The sequence below is a fragment of the Lissotriton helveticus genome, chromosome 8 (genome assembly GCF_964261635.1).
Source record: "Lissotriton helveticus chromosome 8, aLisHel1.1, whole genome shotgun sequence".
Lineage (NCBI taxonomy): Eukaryota > Metazoa > Chordata > Amphibia > Caudata > Salamandridae > Lissotriton > Lissotriton helveticus.
The window spans coordinates 464932325-464951642 of record NC_136069.1 but is presented as its reverse complement, the minus strand read 5'-3'; the positions used below and the strand labels follow the sequence as shown (position 1 = coordinate 464951642).

The following is a 19318-nucleotide window of genomic DNA, read 5'->3' as shown; positions in this document are numbered from 1 at the left end:
ACCCTTAAAAATGTCTCTGTTGACAATGTAAAACTGATATGATTCTTTTGCATTGCCACATAATACTCTTCTTATAAGAACCTCAATACATTTTTGGAAAATCACCCACATTCCATCTAAGGCACACAAACGGAAGCAGAACCCCTTCAGGTCCCTGGTAATGCAAAATGCTCACTGACAACAAACGTTCCCTCAGTAGACTGGAAAAAACAAAACACATGGCAACCTTACGCCAGTATAAACCCTCGACACTACAACAAGTGACATCTCATCTTATCAGCCAAAGCCAAGATATATTTCAGTAACGTCAATGAATCTGCTGGCAGAATCAGAACCCTCTTCAAGACAATCCAGCACGGCATCAATCCTCTGCCCAAACCCTCCAGTGTCACCTTCCACAGACAACTGTATTGCCAGCAGCCTCTTCTTCAGTAAAAAAAGACAAAAGATCTGACAGAACATCCACAACATCAAGTCTACTTTTCTCTGACATCCACACATTTGTGCTGCATCCAACAATGGTCATCCTTGAAATACTTGCCTAGCCATCAGGACCACCCGAATCATGCTCCACCTTACATCAAAATGAAATAACGTGAATTTTCGCGCTTAGAACTCAGTGTCTCCTCTAATTACTTATTGGCAATAGGCACTAGAGCACTGTACAGGGGCAAAGTCTGTCCTATACAAATACCTCATATACAGATACATAAACAGTGAACCATCTAATATATACTTAAGTGTGTGTAAAAATACATACATATATATATATATATACACACACACATATATATATATATATATATATATATATATATATATATATATATATATATATATTCATACACATTCAATTCTCCTCCGATCATCACCACGTTTGAAAAACACGCACTCAGGTGTCAAAGGTAACTCCAATCCAATTACAGATGAATCATTAGTTTTTTCATACAAACATGCCAAATCCAATTGGATTGATGAATAAAGTAATGATTCATCTGTAATTGGATTATAGTTATCTTTGGAGAGAGAGAGAGAGAGAGAGAGTGAGAGTGTGTGTGTGTGTGTGTGTGTGTGTGTGTGTATGTATATATATATATATATATATATATATATTTGGCCACCTCATGCTGCTGCTGCACTTGGTGTAATGGATTGAATGTTGGAATAAGACCAGTTTCAGGAAACTGCTTTGGACGTGCTGTGTTCTGTTCTCAGCGCCGAACAAAGCTGACGTTGGAAGTTAGGGCGTAATTAAAACAGAATGAATATATATATATATATATATATATATATATATATATATATATATATATATATATATATATATATATATCCCAGCTGCTGATGGTTTACTCCAACATAACCCAACACCCCAGTGGTGCTCTCAGTACATTTTTAATTAAAGAAAGGGAGGTACCATTCTTAATACATTTTTCATATTGTATCTTAATCAATAATTCCTCTGCACCAACCATTCACATACTTCAGATTACCAGTCAACGCATGTTTTTCGACATCGTTCTCCCATTAACAATCATGAAGTTTGGAAGCCAATGCCGGTAATCACATTGAGGAACCATTTAACCCTCAGAAAGTGATGAGGCTGTGTAACAAGTGTTCGGTAGTCATCTAAAATGAAAGGTTACGTAAAATGTTAAGAAGCCTTATTGATCAAGATATCACATTAAGAACATTTTTCAACTTAGACCTGAACTCCTTGCCCAGATGTGCTTAAATATATATTATTTTCCTATAGAACAAGAATTATATTATAAAACAAAAAAAGTTATTTAAATATAGCATATGTACAAACATAGATCAGATTAAGTATTTAAACATTGAACTGCCCTTATATGAAAGCATGATAATCTCAAAAGTGCATTCAGAATTATGCTGGTGCAGTCTTAAATTTGAGTTACAAAATCATGTTGCAGACTGGCAGTGGTCTCTGTGTAGGCGCCAGTGTCCTCTCTGGTGACGGTGAAGGTCCTTTCTCCGGTTGTAGTTGACCGCAGCAGCTTGTAGGCAGCAGTTCTGTATTTTTTTGAGATGAGATTGTAGAGGATTGGATTGATGCAAGCACTTAGGTAGAAGAGAGCGGTTGCGACAATATTAAAGTACTGAGCAATGTACATCATTCTCCAGTCGCTTGTGTTGCTGAACAGGATCCTGCCAATATGGAACGGTAACCAGCAAATGACAAAAGATAGGACAACCACAGCTGAAAGAAAAAAAGGGTTATGATCAGCTCTCTCATGGTACTTGCACAATTTGCAATAAAAAGGTAGATTCGGATTAGCATGTCAGCCTGCTTTAACTAATGCTCTCTCAGAAACAAAATATACAGCACCTGGAGACATTTCACAAAAAAAGGCTAATTCCCAATAGAAAGCCTAATGTGATGCAAAGGTTATAGTCAGGATTGAGTTGTTTATGATCCAAATTGATAATAAAGGGCCCCTAGATCTGCATGGCCCCACCTTAATGCATAAGCCATCACTGAGGATCAAGGTCATCTCACAGTAAAGAGTGGTCCTACTAAAGTAGACAGTAAAGATTTCAGAATGTGGGTACGGAGCAGATGGTGGCCTAGCCTCACTGCTCCAGATCTGCGCACTTAAAACAATATTTCACTGTGTGAGGAGGGAGCGAGGACATATGCCGAGAACTACTTCTCTAGGAGGCACTTTTGTCCCTTCCCCCCTCATCAAATAAAACCCGAAAAGAAAAACTGCCATCGATATCCTGGGGTATTTTATGGATGTCGGCTGCTCCGATCCTCCAAAAAAGTTTGGAATCACACTATTGTGTATTGGTTTCCAGCTGTTTTCGCTCCCACTGAATGATACCAACTCCTCACTGGGTGACTGTGCAAAGGGAGCCAATATCGTATGACACAGTGGCAGTGGGTGAGTCTGCAGTTCTTCTGCTCATACTTCATTTATATTTATAAATTCACACCGTCCATACAAGCAAAGTGAAAATGAGAAAATATTGATCCTAAATAAGAGCGGTTCCACTTTACAATAGATGATGTATGGCATGTCTACTTGTCCTTTACTGGTCAGAAGAGGCTCTGGAACATAGACACCGGTCTCTGGATGTGAGAAGGAAGCCTTTGGCTATGCTTTTGCAGTTTATTGTGGGTACTGCTGAGGATGTATGGTGCCTTAAATGATGCATTTTGTAATGATCTTGTATTAGATGTAAAGAAGTACTCCGAACAAGTAGAATATGCAATTAACTTTTTTCTTGTGCCCATTTAAAGCAGGAACCTCCGAGAGTACCAGAATCTTCAATGGCAGCTTAATTTGTGTCTTTCTAAACTTCATTGTACTGTTGCATATACACATCCTATAGTACATGGGGTATTTTAAAGGTTTCTAAGATGAGATAGGAACATACCATATACCCCTTTTAAATTTGCAAGATACATAACAATCAAATTTTTTCAGCCTCAGTCCTCTTCTTTAGTAGCCCTTCTCATTCATTCTCTTCACCTCTTCTCCTTACATTTTGAGACTACTATTACCATTCTCCCCCCTTTCTCTATTTCAGTACTCCCACTGTTCCTTCGCCTACCACAACACTTTGAAGATTCAGTACCCACCACACATGGTACTCACCACTTTCAATATCTTGCTTAGCTGAATGGGAACAGAGTATGCATTCTTCACTTTCACCACCATACTGGGGAACTTTCTTTGAACTCGGCCACTGGCATCCACCTTTGTAATGTTTGTAGCCCTTCTAATATCTACTCAATTTTTGCAGTCTTGCTATAGACAGCTTACGTTCCCTGTCGCAGACCTAATTGTAACCAATACTTCAACACAAACATTGTCTGACTATCTAAGTAGATTGAGTTTTATGTCAAAAACTATGCCTTTTTGCACTGACCTGTCCATATAATGCATCCTTGAGGCAGAGTGGTGCAAAGAAGTGCAAAATGCAATTTGCAGCAAGAAAATTGTACCTTTACAGCACAACGTACCTTAGCCCCAGCCACTAACTCGCTAATGCATCAAAAATTCCATTTGCGGGGGCGTGGCTAGCAGCCGACGATGGCGGCCGCAGCGTAGAGAGGCTCCCGAGTAACGGCGGCTTCCCACGACTATCCGTCACATTAATCCTGTGTTTTATAGTGCTGACGGGAGAGGATCGGACCCGGAGTCCGTGCGGCACCCAACGCTGCAAAATTGGAATCGGTGGCAGCCTGGACGAGCTTCAGCACACGGAGCGGAGACCGGAGGTGCAGAGGGCCTACTGCCAGCCTGGAAGCAGCGGGGTTGCGGAGAAAGGGTGACCGGCCGGAAGTTACCCTGAAGCGGCGGGGGAGCAACAGGAAGTGTCGGTTACCTGACGCGTAGTCCGAGAGGCCCGCAATCATGCCTCCAACAGTCCCGAAGTAAGTGCAGCCCCCCGCGACGCCTGGAACAGCCATGCAACTCCACTTGCTCTGATCGGGGGCGCATCCTGGACTTCTGGCAACGGCAGTGACGCCGCCATTCATTCGCGCCTTACACAAGCGGCGCCCCGGCACCTGACAGAGGCTCTCCCCTCAGGACTATACTTGCCTCAGTTCACCGGAATACTACGTGGGGGGCCGGCGGATCCCTGAAGGTCCCATTAATTACTGTGTTCGGCCCTCTGCGCGCGATCCGCGGGGGAGGCGCCGGAAGGAGTAGTGGTACTCCCGGCGGCTAGCGCGCAGAGTGGGGTGCTTTGCTCGGGCACCAGTTATACCCACGGCACGCCGCCAGACTTCTTGGAAGCCTCAGCAGGGATTTGGGGATCGAGCGACCGCCTTGCTCCTAGTGCCACAGAGGGTAGCACTGCATAGATTGGCATAGCCCTTGCCGACATTCTGCAAAACTTAACCGAGGTGCCCCCTAACTGCTGTACGCCTGGGGGGGGGACTCTTCACCCCCTCACTGTGAACTTAACGCTGCGCCCACGACAGGAGTGTTTTGCTGGTGCGGCTGTGGACGGCGCGAACGCTGACATATCGTGGATCTCGGCGCCGCCAACGCCACACATCACCATGTCGAACAGGGGCCCCAAAAATACCTCCACCCAAGCCAAACTGGATAAATTCGCGTATGGGAACCAAACGCCGCCCCAAGAACAACGCAAGAACGCAGGGAAAGCGGCGGACGCGGATGGGGCTAAGAAGGCCACGCTTGAAGATGTCCTGGCGGCATTGGCCCAGGTGCAGACGACGGTCGGGGCAACAGCCACTGAAGTCACCCTGATACGGGCGGATCTCCAAAAAATGAACGAGAGGGTCAAGCAAGTAGAGTTCGTCACCAAATCTTTGGTAGAGGACGTATCTGAACTGCAAACGGCGATGGAGCGACTTCAAGCCGACAACAGAATGCTAAGGGACAAACTGGATGACCAGGAAGGTCGCTCCAGACGCAACAACGTCCGAATTTTAGGCGTGCCGGAATCCGAAGATACGGGGGCGATGGACCTCTACGTGGAGGGCTTGATAAAAACCCGACTTCAACCTAAGGGACTCTCAAACTTCTTCTCGGTGGAAAGGGCCCACCGCATTCCGGGGGGAAAACCGAAGACAGGAGGCCCACCGCGGCCGATACTAGCACGACTATTTAACTTCAGGGACCGAGATGCCATTCTACAGGCCGCAAGGGTGGCACCTGCCATTCAAATCCAAAACTCGAGACTTGCATTCTTCCCTGACTACACGGCTGAGGTATCTAGGAAAAGAAAAACGTTCCTGGAAGTTAAAAGAACGTTGAGGGAGAAAGAATTACCATACTCGATGATCTTCCCAGCACGTTTAAGAGTTGTTGCGGACAAAAAGGTGTGGTTTTTTGACTCCCCCGAGGCTGCCCGGGACTGGCTGGAAGGTTGGCACACGGTGGGCCGGCAACGCAAGAACCACAGACCGGATCACAAACGCAGAGACAACAGCAGACATGGTTCGCAAACATCTGGTCGAGGTGGGGGGGCGGAGGACTCTCCCTCCCGCGGAACAGGAGGGGCACACGGAGAGGGGTGACCCTCCCCCCGGGAGCTAAGCTGACCACAACTGCTGACCATCGACTTCACGTTTCAATTGCTGCACGAAGACACTGGCATGACCTCCCCTGAGGCACGCAGGGATGCCGCCTGCTCGGGGAGACACTCTCCCCCCTACACGCAAGTACTCTGGTTGTGGGATGGGTTAAGCACTCTGCTCAGTTGGGGAGGCGGGCAGTTGAAAGTCCGTTAGGCAGGGATGCAGGGAGGGGGGGAAGGGAGACGGGTTGTTTGTTTATGGTTACGAAATTGTTTGTTAGGAACACATATGTACGGCCGAATACTACACCATACCACTCAAGGGACGTACCGAACCGCCTGACCCAGTTAGGCACGAGACTGGGGGGGAGGAATTGCTTTGTACTATTCCTGCTGGGCCTGTACTCATATAGGCATGAACGATGTTTCCACTGTTATGGGACTCACTACACGCAGACAGGGGCCTCCGTAACATCTTTAGGCTCTTCACTGTGCGGTGGCTCAACTACCGGCCCACTGGTACCTCCTGGGTGCTCCATCTCATACCTCATAATCCCCAATGGCTAACAACATAGCACCATTAGGGGGAACGGATTCCACCGATACACAATGCCCAGCTCTGTCCTTGATGTCATGGAATGTACGGGGTTTGGGGGACAAGGTGAAACGGGGGTTAGTATTGGCTGCTGTTAAGCGACTACGACCTACCGTGGCCCTGCTGCAGGAAACTCACCTGGTAGGGAAGGCTAGCAAAGCTCTGGATAGACGGGGTTACAAAATGTGGGCTCATTCTGACTTCACGTCCGGTTCCAGAGGGTCCGGCATTCTAATAAAAAAGAACTCACGATTCATGCCTCTATCGTCTCAAACAGATGACCAAGGCTGCTTCGCGGCCGTACATGGGCAATGGGAGGGGTCACTTTTCAATCTTGTGTCAGTATATATTCCGCCGGCATTGCATTCGGTACACCTCCCCAGACTAGGGGACTTCCTTCTGACTCTTCCGGAAGGTGAGATTATCCTGGGGGGAGACGTCAACGCAGTCATGGACACGCAACTAGATAAGCACCCCACACCGGCCCTGACAGGGGGGGACACGTACCTGCGGCGGATTGCAACGGCCATGGGAATGACTGACGTCTGGAGATACTTGCACCCGGGCGCAAAACAATACACCTTTCTCTCCGCAGTGCATGGAAGCCTATCCCGCATCGACTACTTTTTGTCGATGGGTGGTGGCCTTCACCACGTAGACAACCTTGTGATACACCCTCGGGGTGTTTCAGACCATTCACCCCTCACACTGAACCTCACCATGCAAACGAGAACACGCAAACGCATCTACCCCATTCATGCATCCTACTTTAAAGTTCCGCAGGTCCGAAAGGCCCTTAAACGTGCCACGAAACATTACTTTCTTGAAAATGTACACTCAGTACGCTCCTCAGCGACACTCTGGGAAGCCTATAAGACGGTCCTGAGAGGGCAAGCAATTAACACTATAACCGGGTACAGGAGGCAGCAATCCCAGGCATTGGCCGCTTTAGAGGTGGCATTGAGGGAACGGACCACGGCTCATGAGCTACACCCCTCCCCCTCCACCCTACACGCACTCACTCTCCAACAGCAGTTGTATAACGATCACCTACGCGTGGTTGTTAAAGGATACATAACAGATACTCAAAATAGAATTTATGATGTGGGGGACAAAGCAGGGAAAATGCTAGCATGGCTGGATAAGCGTGAGACCAATTCCAGGGGGATACAGCGGCTCAAAGACATGCATGGGGTGCCACATTCAGATCCTAGGCGCATCACAGAGATACTGGCGGCCCATTTCCAACAAGTGTACGCCCCGGAACGGATAGTCACATCTGAAACCGCAAGAGCTCTCTTAGCTCCGATTGAGGTCCAAACACTGTCACCAGAGGCATCAAGTGACTTAGAGGCAGATATCACTGTGGAGGAAATCCAACTGGCCATTCGGGCACTGAACCCAGGCAAGGCCATGGGGCCGAATGGAATACCCATAGAATGGTACCAGGCGATGCCGGAGACCCTCAGTGCACATTTGTTGGGGATGTTCAGAGACAGTCTCGAGAAGGGCTCCCTTCCGCTGGACCAGCGAGTGGCGACTATTGTAACAATCCCCAAGCCGGGTAAGCCGCCGGAGGAATGTTCCTCCTATCGACCCATTTCCCTTCTAAACGCGGAAGTGAAAATTCTGGCTAAACTCCTAGCACAAAGGGTTCTGCCCCATCTGTCATCGATCATACATCCGGATCAGTCCGGATTTATGCCGCACAGAAACACGGTGTTGAACCTGCGGCGACTACATGGGGTACTGGCTAGAACGGACACCATTAAATCGCCGGCAGTGATTCTAACGCTTGACGCCAAAATGGCATTTGACCTGGTGGAGTGGGAATACTTGTTCGAGACGCTGACACATATGGGATTTGGCCCTCGCTTTCTTGCATGGGTCAAGCTGCTGTACACGGACCCAATGGCTCACGTGGTAGCTAATGGCCATATTTCACATGCATTCCCGTTGGGAAGGGGCACGCGGCAGGGGTGCCCTCTGTCGCCCTTGTTGTTTGCCATCTCTCTGGAACCCCTTGCAACCCTCATACGAGCTTCGCCCCTCGTTAAAGGCATAACATGGCCTGGGGGTTGGGAAGATCGGCTGTCATTATACGCCGATGATATGTTAGTATACCTAACCGACCCCGATGAAGGCATACCGGCGTTGTTGCGCATCTGCGACACACACGGCAGTGTCTCAGGCTATACACTAAACTGGGCCAAGTCTGAAGTGTACGTTCTGCAAGGTCCAGCCCCGAATCTCAACAATGCGTGCCCACTGAAGTTGGCGGGAACGTCCTTTAAATACCTAGGAATACATGTCACTAGGGACCCGGCAGAATTCCTGGATAAGAACCTGAATTCACACCTGGGCCGGCTTAAACGAGATGTAGAATTTTGGTCGGGCCTGCCGTTAACGCTCTTGGGCAGGGCGGCACTTTACAAGATGATGGCATTACCGCGGTTTTTATATGTCCTTGAGAACTCACCATATCCTGTGCCACCTAAGTTCTTCCAGAAAGTGGCGGCTCTGGTCTCCAACCTTCTATGGGGTAACCTCCCGGCACGAGTGGCACAGTCCAAGCTACACAGAGACTGGTATAGCGGGGGTCTCGCGCTACCAAATCTGAAATTGAACTACTGGGCTGCACACCTCAAGCCAATTAATCAGTGGATCCACGCGCCGCATACTGACCCGGCATTCCATTCGGACAGGACACAGTTGGGCATAAATAGTTTGTTAGGTCCATTGTACGATCGCCGCAAGATGCGGGCACTATTAGGCCCCACGAAACTAACAGTTCAGATATGGCACACGGCAACGGAGGCCCTGGGTTGGAAGGGGAAGATAACCAAGATGACTCCACTGTGGGACTCTCGGGCATTGGGCAATCTCAGAAACACCAAGGGGTTCACACAATGGGACACGATTGGCATCACCACAGTAGGGGATCTGTGGGAAAGGGAGGAGGTAATTCCCTTTGCCCGACTAAAAGAGCTGTATGATTTCGGTGACAGGGAACTTTACAGATACATTCAAATCCGCCATGCACTGCTCGCAGTCCTGCCACCCGACACACCATTACCGGAGTCTTCTCCTCTGGAAGACCGCCTCCTCACTGAGTACATGCTAGAGAAAGCGACGTCCCTCACATATCGTAAATTGCTTAATAATACCCCAGATCCGACACTCCACCTGAAGGAGAAATGGGAGGTGGACATTCACGATATGGATGAACACGACTGGAATGCGGCGCTTGGATCACCTAGGGAGGTGGGCATCTCTGCACGCATGAGACTAATACAATTTAAGATCCTCCACAGGGTTTACTACACGAGGACGGTGCTGCACCGCATACAGCGTGCGCCCCATCCTTACTGTTTGCGCGGATGCGGAGAGGAGGGCACATTCTTCCACACCATATGGGACTGTCCCAAAATCCAGGAGTACTGGAGACAAATACTCCGCACACTCTCACAAACACTAGATCAATCCCTACTGCCTGACCCGAGGAGGTGCTTATTGAATATATGGGAACCTACTGACCTGTCCAGGTATGAACAGCTTTGGGTCACAGCCGGGGTCATGGTGGCGAAACGCGACATAGCACAGCGATGGGGGGCAGCGGACCTGCCGACTAGGTCCCAGTGGTGCCAGACCATGGACAGAGTAATGTTGACCGAGAGAGCAATATATGCCAGCCGAGCCTGCCCGGGGAAATGGAACAAGATTTGGTTAAAGTGGAATGTATTTAGAGGGGATATTTGTGAGCCCTTGCCCGAGGATGACCAGGAAGATTCCGACGACGGAAGTGATGAGGGTTGAGAATAGTGGGGGTGGAGGGCTAGAGACACGTGAGGGTTTCCTGCAGGGTATACCATGATGGGTCAGGCAATGAGGGAGAATGTATTGAATGCTGGACACTTTAGGCACTGGGAAATGTGGTTCGACTTACTGTCCTCCAAAACAACGCTTCTAGCTTGCACTGTATTGTTTTGTGGCAGAACGTACTGTCATTCCTAACAGGTTAATGTTACTAGTTTGTTGTTTTACAAACAGAAAAAGCGAAAAATACCATCAAAACCGCATTTTCTGAATGTTTCATTTGCTAGTACTGCACTTTTCTTACACGGCATGTTTCGGTAAACACTATTATGATTTTTGCTTAAATACTCGTTCTGCTGTTGTATGCTATGAGTAACGATCTTACAATAGCGGCCGGCCCGCAGGGTTGTAGGCATTCCGCTGTGTAATATGCAAAGTGCAATAAAGGTTTTGAAGGAAAAAAAAAAAAAATTCCATTTGCGATTCCTTATTAGCGAAAAATAAGGAATCGCAAAAGCCTATGCATGTAGGAATCACAAAAAAAAATTGCGACTCACAATTAAGGACTGGAATGGCCTACAGGCCCATAGGAATGAATGGGAATTGTATGCGCAATTTGCGAGTACCCATTAGGTACTCGCAAATTGCACATGCATTTTCAAGGGTGCAAGGGTGTCAAAAGGACACCCTGTTGCACCCCTGAAATTGTAATGCGAACCCATGTTGCGCACACACATTCACCAAGGGCATGTGTGTGTGTAACATGTGACTTTGAAAAATGCACTTTAGTGCATTTTTTAAAGTGTCCGCTAATTACCATCAGGTATAATTTTCCGGTAATTAGCGGACCCTAATAGAAAAACCGCTATTTTAAATGGCATCTTGCATTGCATTCAAGGCATCGGAATTTACGTTTCCTTAAATGCATTAGCAATTTCCGATTTTTGCATTTGGGATGATGCATCCCAAAAGTAAAAATTTTGGTCGCAAAGGGGCAGATTCTGTGAATCTGCCCGTTTGCGACCGTTTTTTTTCCTTGATGCATGTGGGCCTAAGTCTTTGTAAATATGCCCCTTAGAGTGGGCTTTGAGTCTGCCCCTTTCTTATAATTGGATGGGTTCTTGTCCGTTTCAAATTCCAGTTTGCTTTCACTCTGTTTTTAATTGGCTGAGTGGATCCTTCTACTACTGACCCATGTTTCTCAGCATTTTACTTTTAGCACATGTTGGACTTGGTCCTTTATGAAGGGTCATCCCTGAACTTTTTGCCTTCCTCCTGTATTTTTTTCTGACCTGTTGTTGGCTGTTGTATGACTCTGGGCACTTTACCACTGCTGATCAGTGCTAAAGTGCATATGCTCTCTATGTTGAAATTGATGTATTGACTAGTAACTCCATGATTGGGTTATTTGATTTACCTCTCAGACCGTAGTACAGTGCACCATGTGTGCCCAGGGCTTATAAATCAAATACAGCTGGTGGGCTTGCAGCACTGGTTGTGCCACCCTCAGAAGCAGCTTGTAAAGTATGTCTCAGTCCTGCCACTGCAGAGCCTGTGTGCAGTCTAGTACTGCCATGCTGACTTGGTAAGTGCACCCACTTGCCAGTCCCTAAACCTTCCCTTTTCTTCATATCAGACACCCCTAAGGTAGGCCCACGGGCAGGGTGCATTGTAAATATAAGGTAGGACATGCCCTGGTGTGTTGGCACGTCCTAATAGTGAATTACAGCCATTTTAGTTTTTCACTATTGCCAGGCTACCTGTCCCCATAGGCCAGAATGGGCAGTTTGATTATAACATCTTATAATCCTAACTGACCCAGGAAACATGGCAAAAATTCGAATTTAGTATGCCTGAACTCAGAATGATAAAATACATCTTTTTGTGAAGTTGGTTTTAACATTCTGTGTTTGAAAATACCACTTTTAGAAAGTAGGTATTTTCTTGCCTAACCTTAATTCAGTTTGTCTGGGTGGGCTGTGCCTGTTTAACAAATTGATCGTATTGGGTTGTTGCAGGCCTTACCCTGTGGGAAGAACAAGCAGAAAGACTCAGTTCTCTTTCCATGTTGAATGAATGCCCATATTGTTAATACCCCTTCACTAAAACCTAATGGCAACATAAACAGGACAGTGTAACTATTCACAAATTCCTATCACCTTAATGAATTGCCAGTTAAAGCAATCACTAACTATGGAAAACATATGAAAGTCAGTGAACATGGTTTTCCCAGAACCCACTAGGATGGGCTGAATTGTCTCAAATAGCCACTCACTTTCACAGTTTGTGGACTATGCTTTAAGTAAATAGATTATCCTGGGCTTAATTCTCTCTGACACTGAATGCCCCAAGGCATGGTGTCTGCTTTGCAGGTTTCCAACAGAGAAATACTTTGTCTGTTTTTCCCATTTTAAAGTTTTGCCTGCATTGTGCTTATTAGTTTTCACCTGCACAGAGGTTGCTCTGTGCTTGTTACGTTTCGCCTGCACAGCACTTACGCTGTGTTTTTGAAATCTATTATATTTAATAAAAATCTTAAAAGGAGCTTAAGCAACTTATATTGCACAACTGCTCACCAAGCTACAACTTACAACTAAGAAACTGCTTAATATTAACCACATAGGCAAAACCTATTGCATTTACCAAGGCTTGTTTCTGTGGTTTCCTGCTGCTCCCTTCTGCCATCCCTATTTCCTCAATGTGTCTGCTCAGTGTCTTCTCCTGCTGCTGTCTCTTCCCATACCCAGCACCCACTCCCCTCTTTTGCCTCTCTCGTCCTGCCTCCCTTACCATTTCATGGCACCTTACACTCCAATCTCTCTGCTCTGGTCTGTCCCCCACCCATCCCCTCTCTCTCCACTCATGCTCCCTTCTTGTGGCTTGTTACTGGTCTATCCAATCCACATTGCTTTTTTCCTAGAAATTGACATCCTTTCTAAATCCAGGCAGTCGGTTTTATGAATAGCAACAACTCTGCTCTTAAAACATGCAGCATTGACTTCAGAAAACAAGTATTGGCAGTCACTTGGTCTGGCTTAGGGCTGAAAGTGTCACTTAATTTATTGGTGTATGTGTGGTTTTGTAAATTGTGGTTGTGCATTAATTTTAAAATGACCTCTATGGGTGAATGTATGCACAACACAGAGATGAGTGGATGCATGACAAATGAATAAGTGCCTGAGCGCACCATTCAATCAAGAAGGAGTTTAAATCATACTACGGGCTTTGTCAAGGTCTGCTATTTCCTGCAGCTGACAAAGATGCTTGTGAAAAAATTATGCTCAAAAATAAGATGGTAGCAGCTTGGTATGCAAACAACATGTAAATAAATGCCTTTGATTGGTTCCCTAAAGTAAAATGAACTCTTGAACGCAGCAAAGAAATCAAGGTGCTAAATTACACACATAGCCTAATAAGCATTGGCAAAGCCAATCAGTCTGGCGGTTTTGCAACTGAAAGTGACCCATTACTGAATGGCAAGTTTCCTTGGTTGCTTCAATGAGTGGAGTAATGTGAATATGGGAAAAGGTTTGGATTGATTGAGTACATGGATGGCTAGAAATTAGTTCATTAATAGTAGTTAATGGATGAGTAGGTGCATGGATAGATGGCTGGATGGTAATGTAAACGAGCTGTTCCTGAGTCAACAAAATGAAGATTCTACATGGGTCGATTGGACATCCCCGGAGAAGCCAGTGGACCTCACCCAGGCGTAGCGCCTCAAGGCTACTGACATAGAAATCGTTCTAGCCAGCGAGTCGGCGGTATCCAGCCCACATCGAATAGCGAACTTTATTGCGTCTCTACCATTTGTGACAGCACGGGAAAGTATGACCTGGGCGTTCTCCAGGCACTGTGGCAGCACTTGCGCAACCGTGTCCAACACAGAGTGGGTGTAATGGCCCAAGAGACATGCGGTGTTCATCAAATGCAGTCCTAAGCTAGCGGAAGAAAACATCTTCTTCCCAAGATGGTCCAACTTCTAGGATTCCCTATGGGGGAGCAGTAGGGAATGCGCCTTTGGATGTTGAGGCTTGTACAACCAAGCTCTCGGGGGTAGGATGTTGGGAGAGGAAAAGTGGGTCGCCCCGGTGCCAGAGGGTGGCGTGGGGCAATCATCCTGTCCACTGGAGCCCCTGTGCTGGGCTTGGATAAGTGCCCAGAAGGATGTCCGTTGGGGCCTCTTTAAAAGGCAGCATGGGCTGCCTGCTGAAGCACCTCCGTCAGGAGATTAGTCCTGACTGCCACCGTAGGAAGCTCAAGGCCCATGCCACAGCCGCCCTATGCAACACCACAGCATAGGAGGCGCCCTACTGCGTAGCCACGGTAAGGGGAGAAGGCATACCAAGGTCTGGGGAGGTAGCCAGACCACTGGCATCACCCTACTTCTCTATCCAGTCTGGCTCTTCAAGCTGGTCTGCCAGAGGATCAAAAGACCCCTCCCAGTCCTCCTCACCCTCCTCTGGCTGCCAATCAGGGCGATAGGGAATGCCAGGGAAGAACAGCGGTACAAAAGTACCAGTCGACACCAGTCCGACTCCGGGTCCAAGTCGGGAAGGAGGCCGGAGTCAACACCGGCCGGGGGTGCAACCGGCGTCGAAGGCGTCGTTAGAAGAATCGGTGCCGGGGAAGGTACCTTGAGGTTGACCGGCACTGATCCGGATCCAGGCCTGGATCTTTGGGGGCCCTGCGGAGCTGAGGCCAGAGTCACCGGCATTGAAGGTCTAGGACCCCCAGCCGAGTCTGCGGGGCCCAAAGGCGCTCCGGCAGAGTCAGGCTGACCAAAGATGGAATGGAGGGCTTCATAAAATGCAAGAAGCTGGGCAGGCGATGCACCGGCTCCCGGAAAGGGAGGGAAGCATGGAGCCATCCCAGTAGGCTCAGAGTGCGGAGCTGGGGAACGACGACCCTCCATGTCCCGCTTCGTGTTGGCCGATGGATGGGGAGAAGGCGAAGAGTGACGATGCTTCTTCGCCTTCTTCTTGTGCTTCGACTTACCCGAAGACGAAGACTTCGATGACGAATGTTGGTGGTTGTTCTGCGACTGATCCCGCTACCTTCCCCTCAGCCTGGGACCTTGAACATCGTGGAGCTGACTGCCGGGCCTCCAAAAGCTTTCGGGACCGCTCCCGCAAAGACTTAGGATTCAGAGCCGGGCAGTCGGAGCACGACATTGGGTCGTGGTCGTGCTCCATGCACCAAAGGCACATGAGGTGCGGATCGGTGACCTACATCAGCTTGTGACAGGAGTCACAAGGCTTGAAACCAGGTTGAAGACTTGATATCCCTCATGCACCAGGAGTCGAAACGACTTTAAAAAGAGGTTGACGTAGGCGAAAAAGGTAAGTCGAAAAGGGACCAAGGGTAACATTCTCTCCGGATCTGCTCTGGCTGGCGCGGAAAAAGAACTGACGTCAGCGCACAGGGGCGGCATCTAAGTAGATATGGCGACATCATCCCGACAATCACGACGCCAACAACAAACATGGAGTTGACCAACGCCACACACCGACGCGCAAGGGTACTGCTGAGAAAAACATTCTCTGGATACAGTCTGACGCCTGGGGACATTCTGAGGTAAGCAATCTATAACTGATAGTCTCTTTCAGATAATAAGTAGTAGAGAGAGCAGAAGGAAGGGTAACTGATGGAAAACAATAGAGAAAAGGATTACTGGGAAAAAAGGGATAGAGAAGAAAAGGAAATTGGTAAAAGAGAGAGGGCAGAAATAAAGAGACAGATGGGGTGTAAAGGGATTGTGCAAAGTGGGCAAAGGTGCAAGCAGGTGAGGGACATGGGGAAATAAATGCAAGGCAGATAGTGGTCTGCAAAGGAAAGTAGGTGCTGAGATGGGGAGAAAGGGAACAGCGAGGTGATGGCAGTCTTAGTGATGCCCTAGTCTGGATGAAGGTGAGGGCCTGCTTAGTGAGGCTGGGGAGGCAGGGATCCGACACCTTACTGCATATAGCGTTCTATATATGCTTAGTTTCAATTTTAGAGCTTTTGCTGGGGCACACTGGGCTGTTAGTGAGCAGTAGGGTACACTTTTCAAGATATAAATATCTCAGCTGTTGAGGGAATATAAAACAAAACTGCACTATAAAATACAACCCCAGGAAAATGATTGTAGTACGAAATATACAAACCCGCCTCTTTTCCAGAGAAAATAAATTAATCCATGCTTTGGAGAGCGAAACTGAAAACATTTTTGAAGTTTTTGTATCGTCTTTCCCAAACTACAATTTTTTATGAAGATTTTTGAAATAACAAAAGAATAGCCTCCCACGCTACGTAGCTTCTGTACATTTGAAATCTATTTGAAATGTTACATCTGGAGACTACGGATATAAAAATTATTTCACTCCACAAATATTGTAAAGATTTACAGCAGTCTCTAAAGTAAAATAGAGGCATGATTTATAGTAGAAACAGTAACTTAACTCTTTTGATCAGTGATTGTCTTGCAACACTCAGCAAGTAAACACAGGACAGCCTTATCTGTCCAGTGTTCACCAACAAATAACTAGTATTGGCAAAACAATAGGTCTAGCATTTGCGAGAGTTAGAGCTACTGGCTTTGTAAATGACAATGTCTTTTACCTATGTGTTTAGGTTTGGAGGGGAGTGGGTGTATGAAGTTTGGAGTGGAATTATTTGGGTTGTATTGGAATTGTTAGTTGTGGAATTGTGTGGTGTGTAGAGTATTTGTGTGGTTGAATTATGTTGCACGATGAATAGACAGGAGTGAGAGCTGCACAGGATAGAACGAAAGATGGAGAGGGATAGGTAGTTTGTGCACAGACAGTCAACAGTGGGCTAAGGTGCATCAGGGGCGTAGCTTGGTCAGTGAGATTCGGGCCCATACATGATGACTGCAGAGGTTTAAAAAAGCAAGCAGAACAGTTCTAAACATTCCTGTGTGCATTTTATTGACCACAGAAACATTGGAGGCTGAGTTGGCCCTAAGGGGCTCCAGCTTGTCAACTGCATATCATAGGTAGATTGACCATTTGCGCATTAACCCCCTGAGGTATCTACTAGTAAAACACAAAGGCTGGCGGGTGATGCAAATTGTAACTTCACATTACTGTGAACTCATGTAAGTGATATTTAAAGACGAGTTTTACACGAAAGAAAGATACACTATTAACAGAGTAATCAAACGAGACTGGAATGCAGTATTACAGCTATAGGTTGCAGTTATATTATTGCACGTTTAAGGTTTGTGGGCCAGATTTACGCCTGAGCTAATAGAACAGAGAACCAAATGCCAAGGCATATCAGAATAAATTCCCTTATTGGTTGATCCAAAAAGGGCGGGGGACTGGAAAAGGTGGTAAAAAGAATTGTGGTTTTCTCAAGTCTGAGGGGGCGAGAAGGTGGGCTCTGCAGCAAGGCTAACCGTAGACAATCTAGCAACACATTTGCATCCCATACAGATGAATGAGAAACTATTCTCACACTGTAGCCAAACTACGAAATCTGGTACATGCTGCAGAAAACATTGAAAAATTGCAACATTGATCACATCTGTACTATGGCTCCAGTGGTTACCACCGGGATCTACTTGTATGCTTCTGCAAAACAACACAGACATGAATTTACACGCACGGTGCCGACAGGCTTCCTTTCTGCTGCTTCGGAGCACTCTGAAGCATTAAAAAGCTTGCAGACACCAAAGAGAGGATATTTATTAAATTGATGTCGTAGCACATGAAGAGTGCCGTACACACATTTGAGTACTAGGTTTTGAGAATTCTGATACTTTGATGCTAAACACTTTAACATGGAGGGAATCAAAGAAATCGAGAAATCAAGAAAGATGGCCGCCGGGTAGGAGCTCTTGGTAAGAGCTCCGAGTGCTGGAGATCCCAATTTGGCCTTTATCTCCGTTAGCACCCAGCTGCATCCCTCACCATTCTGTGCAAAGCAATTACAAAGTAACTGGAGTACGAGTAACTGGATTTAAAGTAACTTTAAGCTTCCTTACCCGTCTGACGAAGGACGAAACCTGCAGAGGATCCCCGACCTGCCCGGAGGCGACACATTGCGGGAGAAGACTGAGACACCCCCTCCTTCCTCTTCGGACCCTGGGCCCCCCCCTGGCCTGAGACGAAGCACGACGACTCGGATACTTGCTGCTTGGAGCCCGCGGCGGACGACGGGTGCACGTTGTGGTTGCCCGTGACTGCCTACAAGACGAGCTGTATGGCGGTGCACCGGAGGGGTTCGACTCGGCGGCAAACACCACTGCCAGTAACGGTCTGACCATCAGAGGCGTCCGGTACGCCTGTGGGCGCCACCACCGGCACCGGCTGCAGAGGTTGGCTCACTGCTACTGAGGCGCCGGGCGATCCCGGAGGTGGGCTGGAAGGACGACACAGGTGCCAGGAGTTGAACGGAGGCGTGTTGCGCTGCCACAGGAGCAGCTGAGTGGAGCCCTGAGGCGTGCGGGATCCGGGGGAACAGCGACGCACAACAGGAGCCTGCACCGCCTACGACGGGAGTCGGAGGTGACCGGAGGTGGGGCGCCGCCGCCCAGAGAGCAGCAGGAATGGAGCCGTGAGGTGGACGGGATAATGGGAGACAACGGAAAACGGACCGACCAGAGCCTGCCCCGTCTGCACAGGGAACTGAGGTGACTGTAGGGATTGCGCTGCCGACCGGAGGAGATGTCGGTCTCCTGAGGCAGACGGGAGAAAACACACGGGAAAACACACGCCGCGCACACACATCAACCTGCCAGAAGGCGGTGCAGTAGCGGTGTTCTTTCTTTCTTTCTGTCTAGACCGATAAATGCTTCACTTTGCACCACTTTGCTGGCAACATCTTAGTACTGGCTGAGCAGAATCTACAAGAAGGTATTTATCGACCCTGATC

At 47.7% G+C, this 19318-nt stretch overlaps 1 protein-coding gene across 1 annotated transcript in view; it reads right to left on the bottom strand.

The window, feature by feature from the left end:
- Positions 1–1344: 1344 nt before the first annotated feature.
- MLNR (motilin receptor) overlaps positions 1345–19318 on the bottom strand; it is a 109114-nt gene continuing 91140 nt past the window's right edge. The window contains exon 2 of the mRNA XM_078656028.1: positions 1345–2221. Within this exon, the coding sequence (XP_078512154.1) occupies positions 1905–2221 (317 nt within the window). The 3' untranslated portion in view covers positions 1345–1904. The remainder of the gene's footprint in view (positions 2222–19318) is intronic.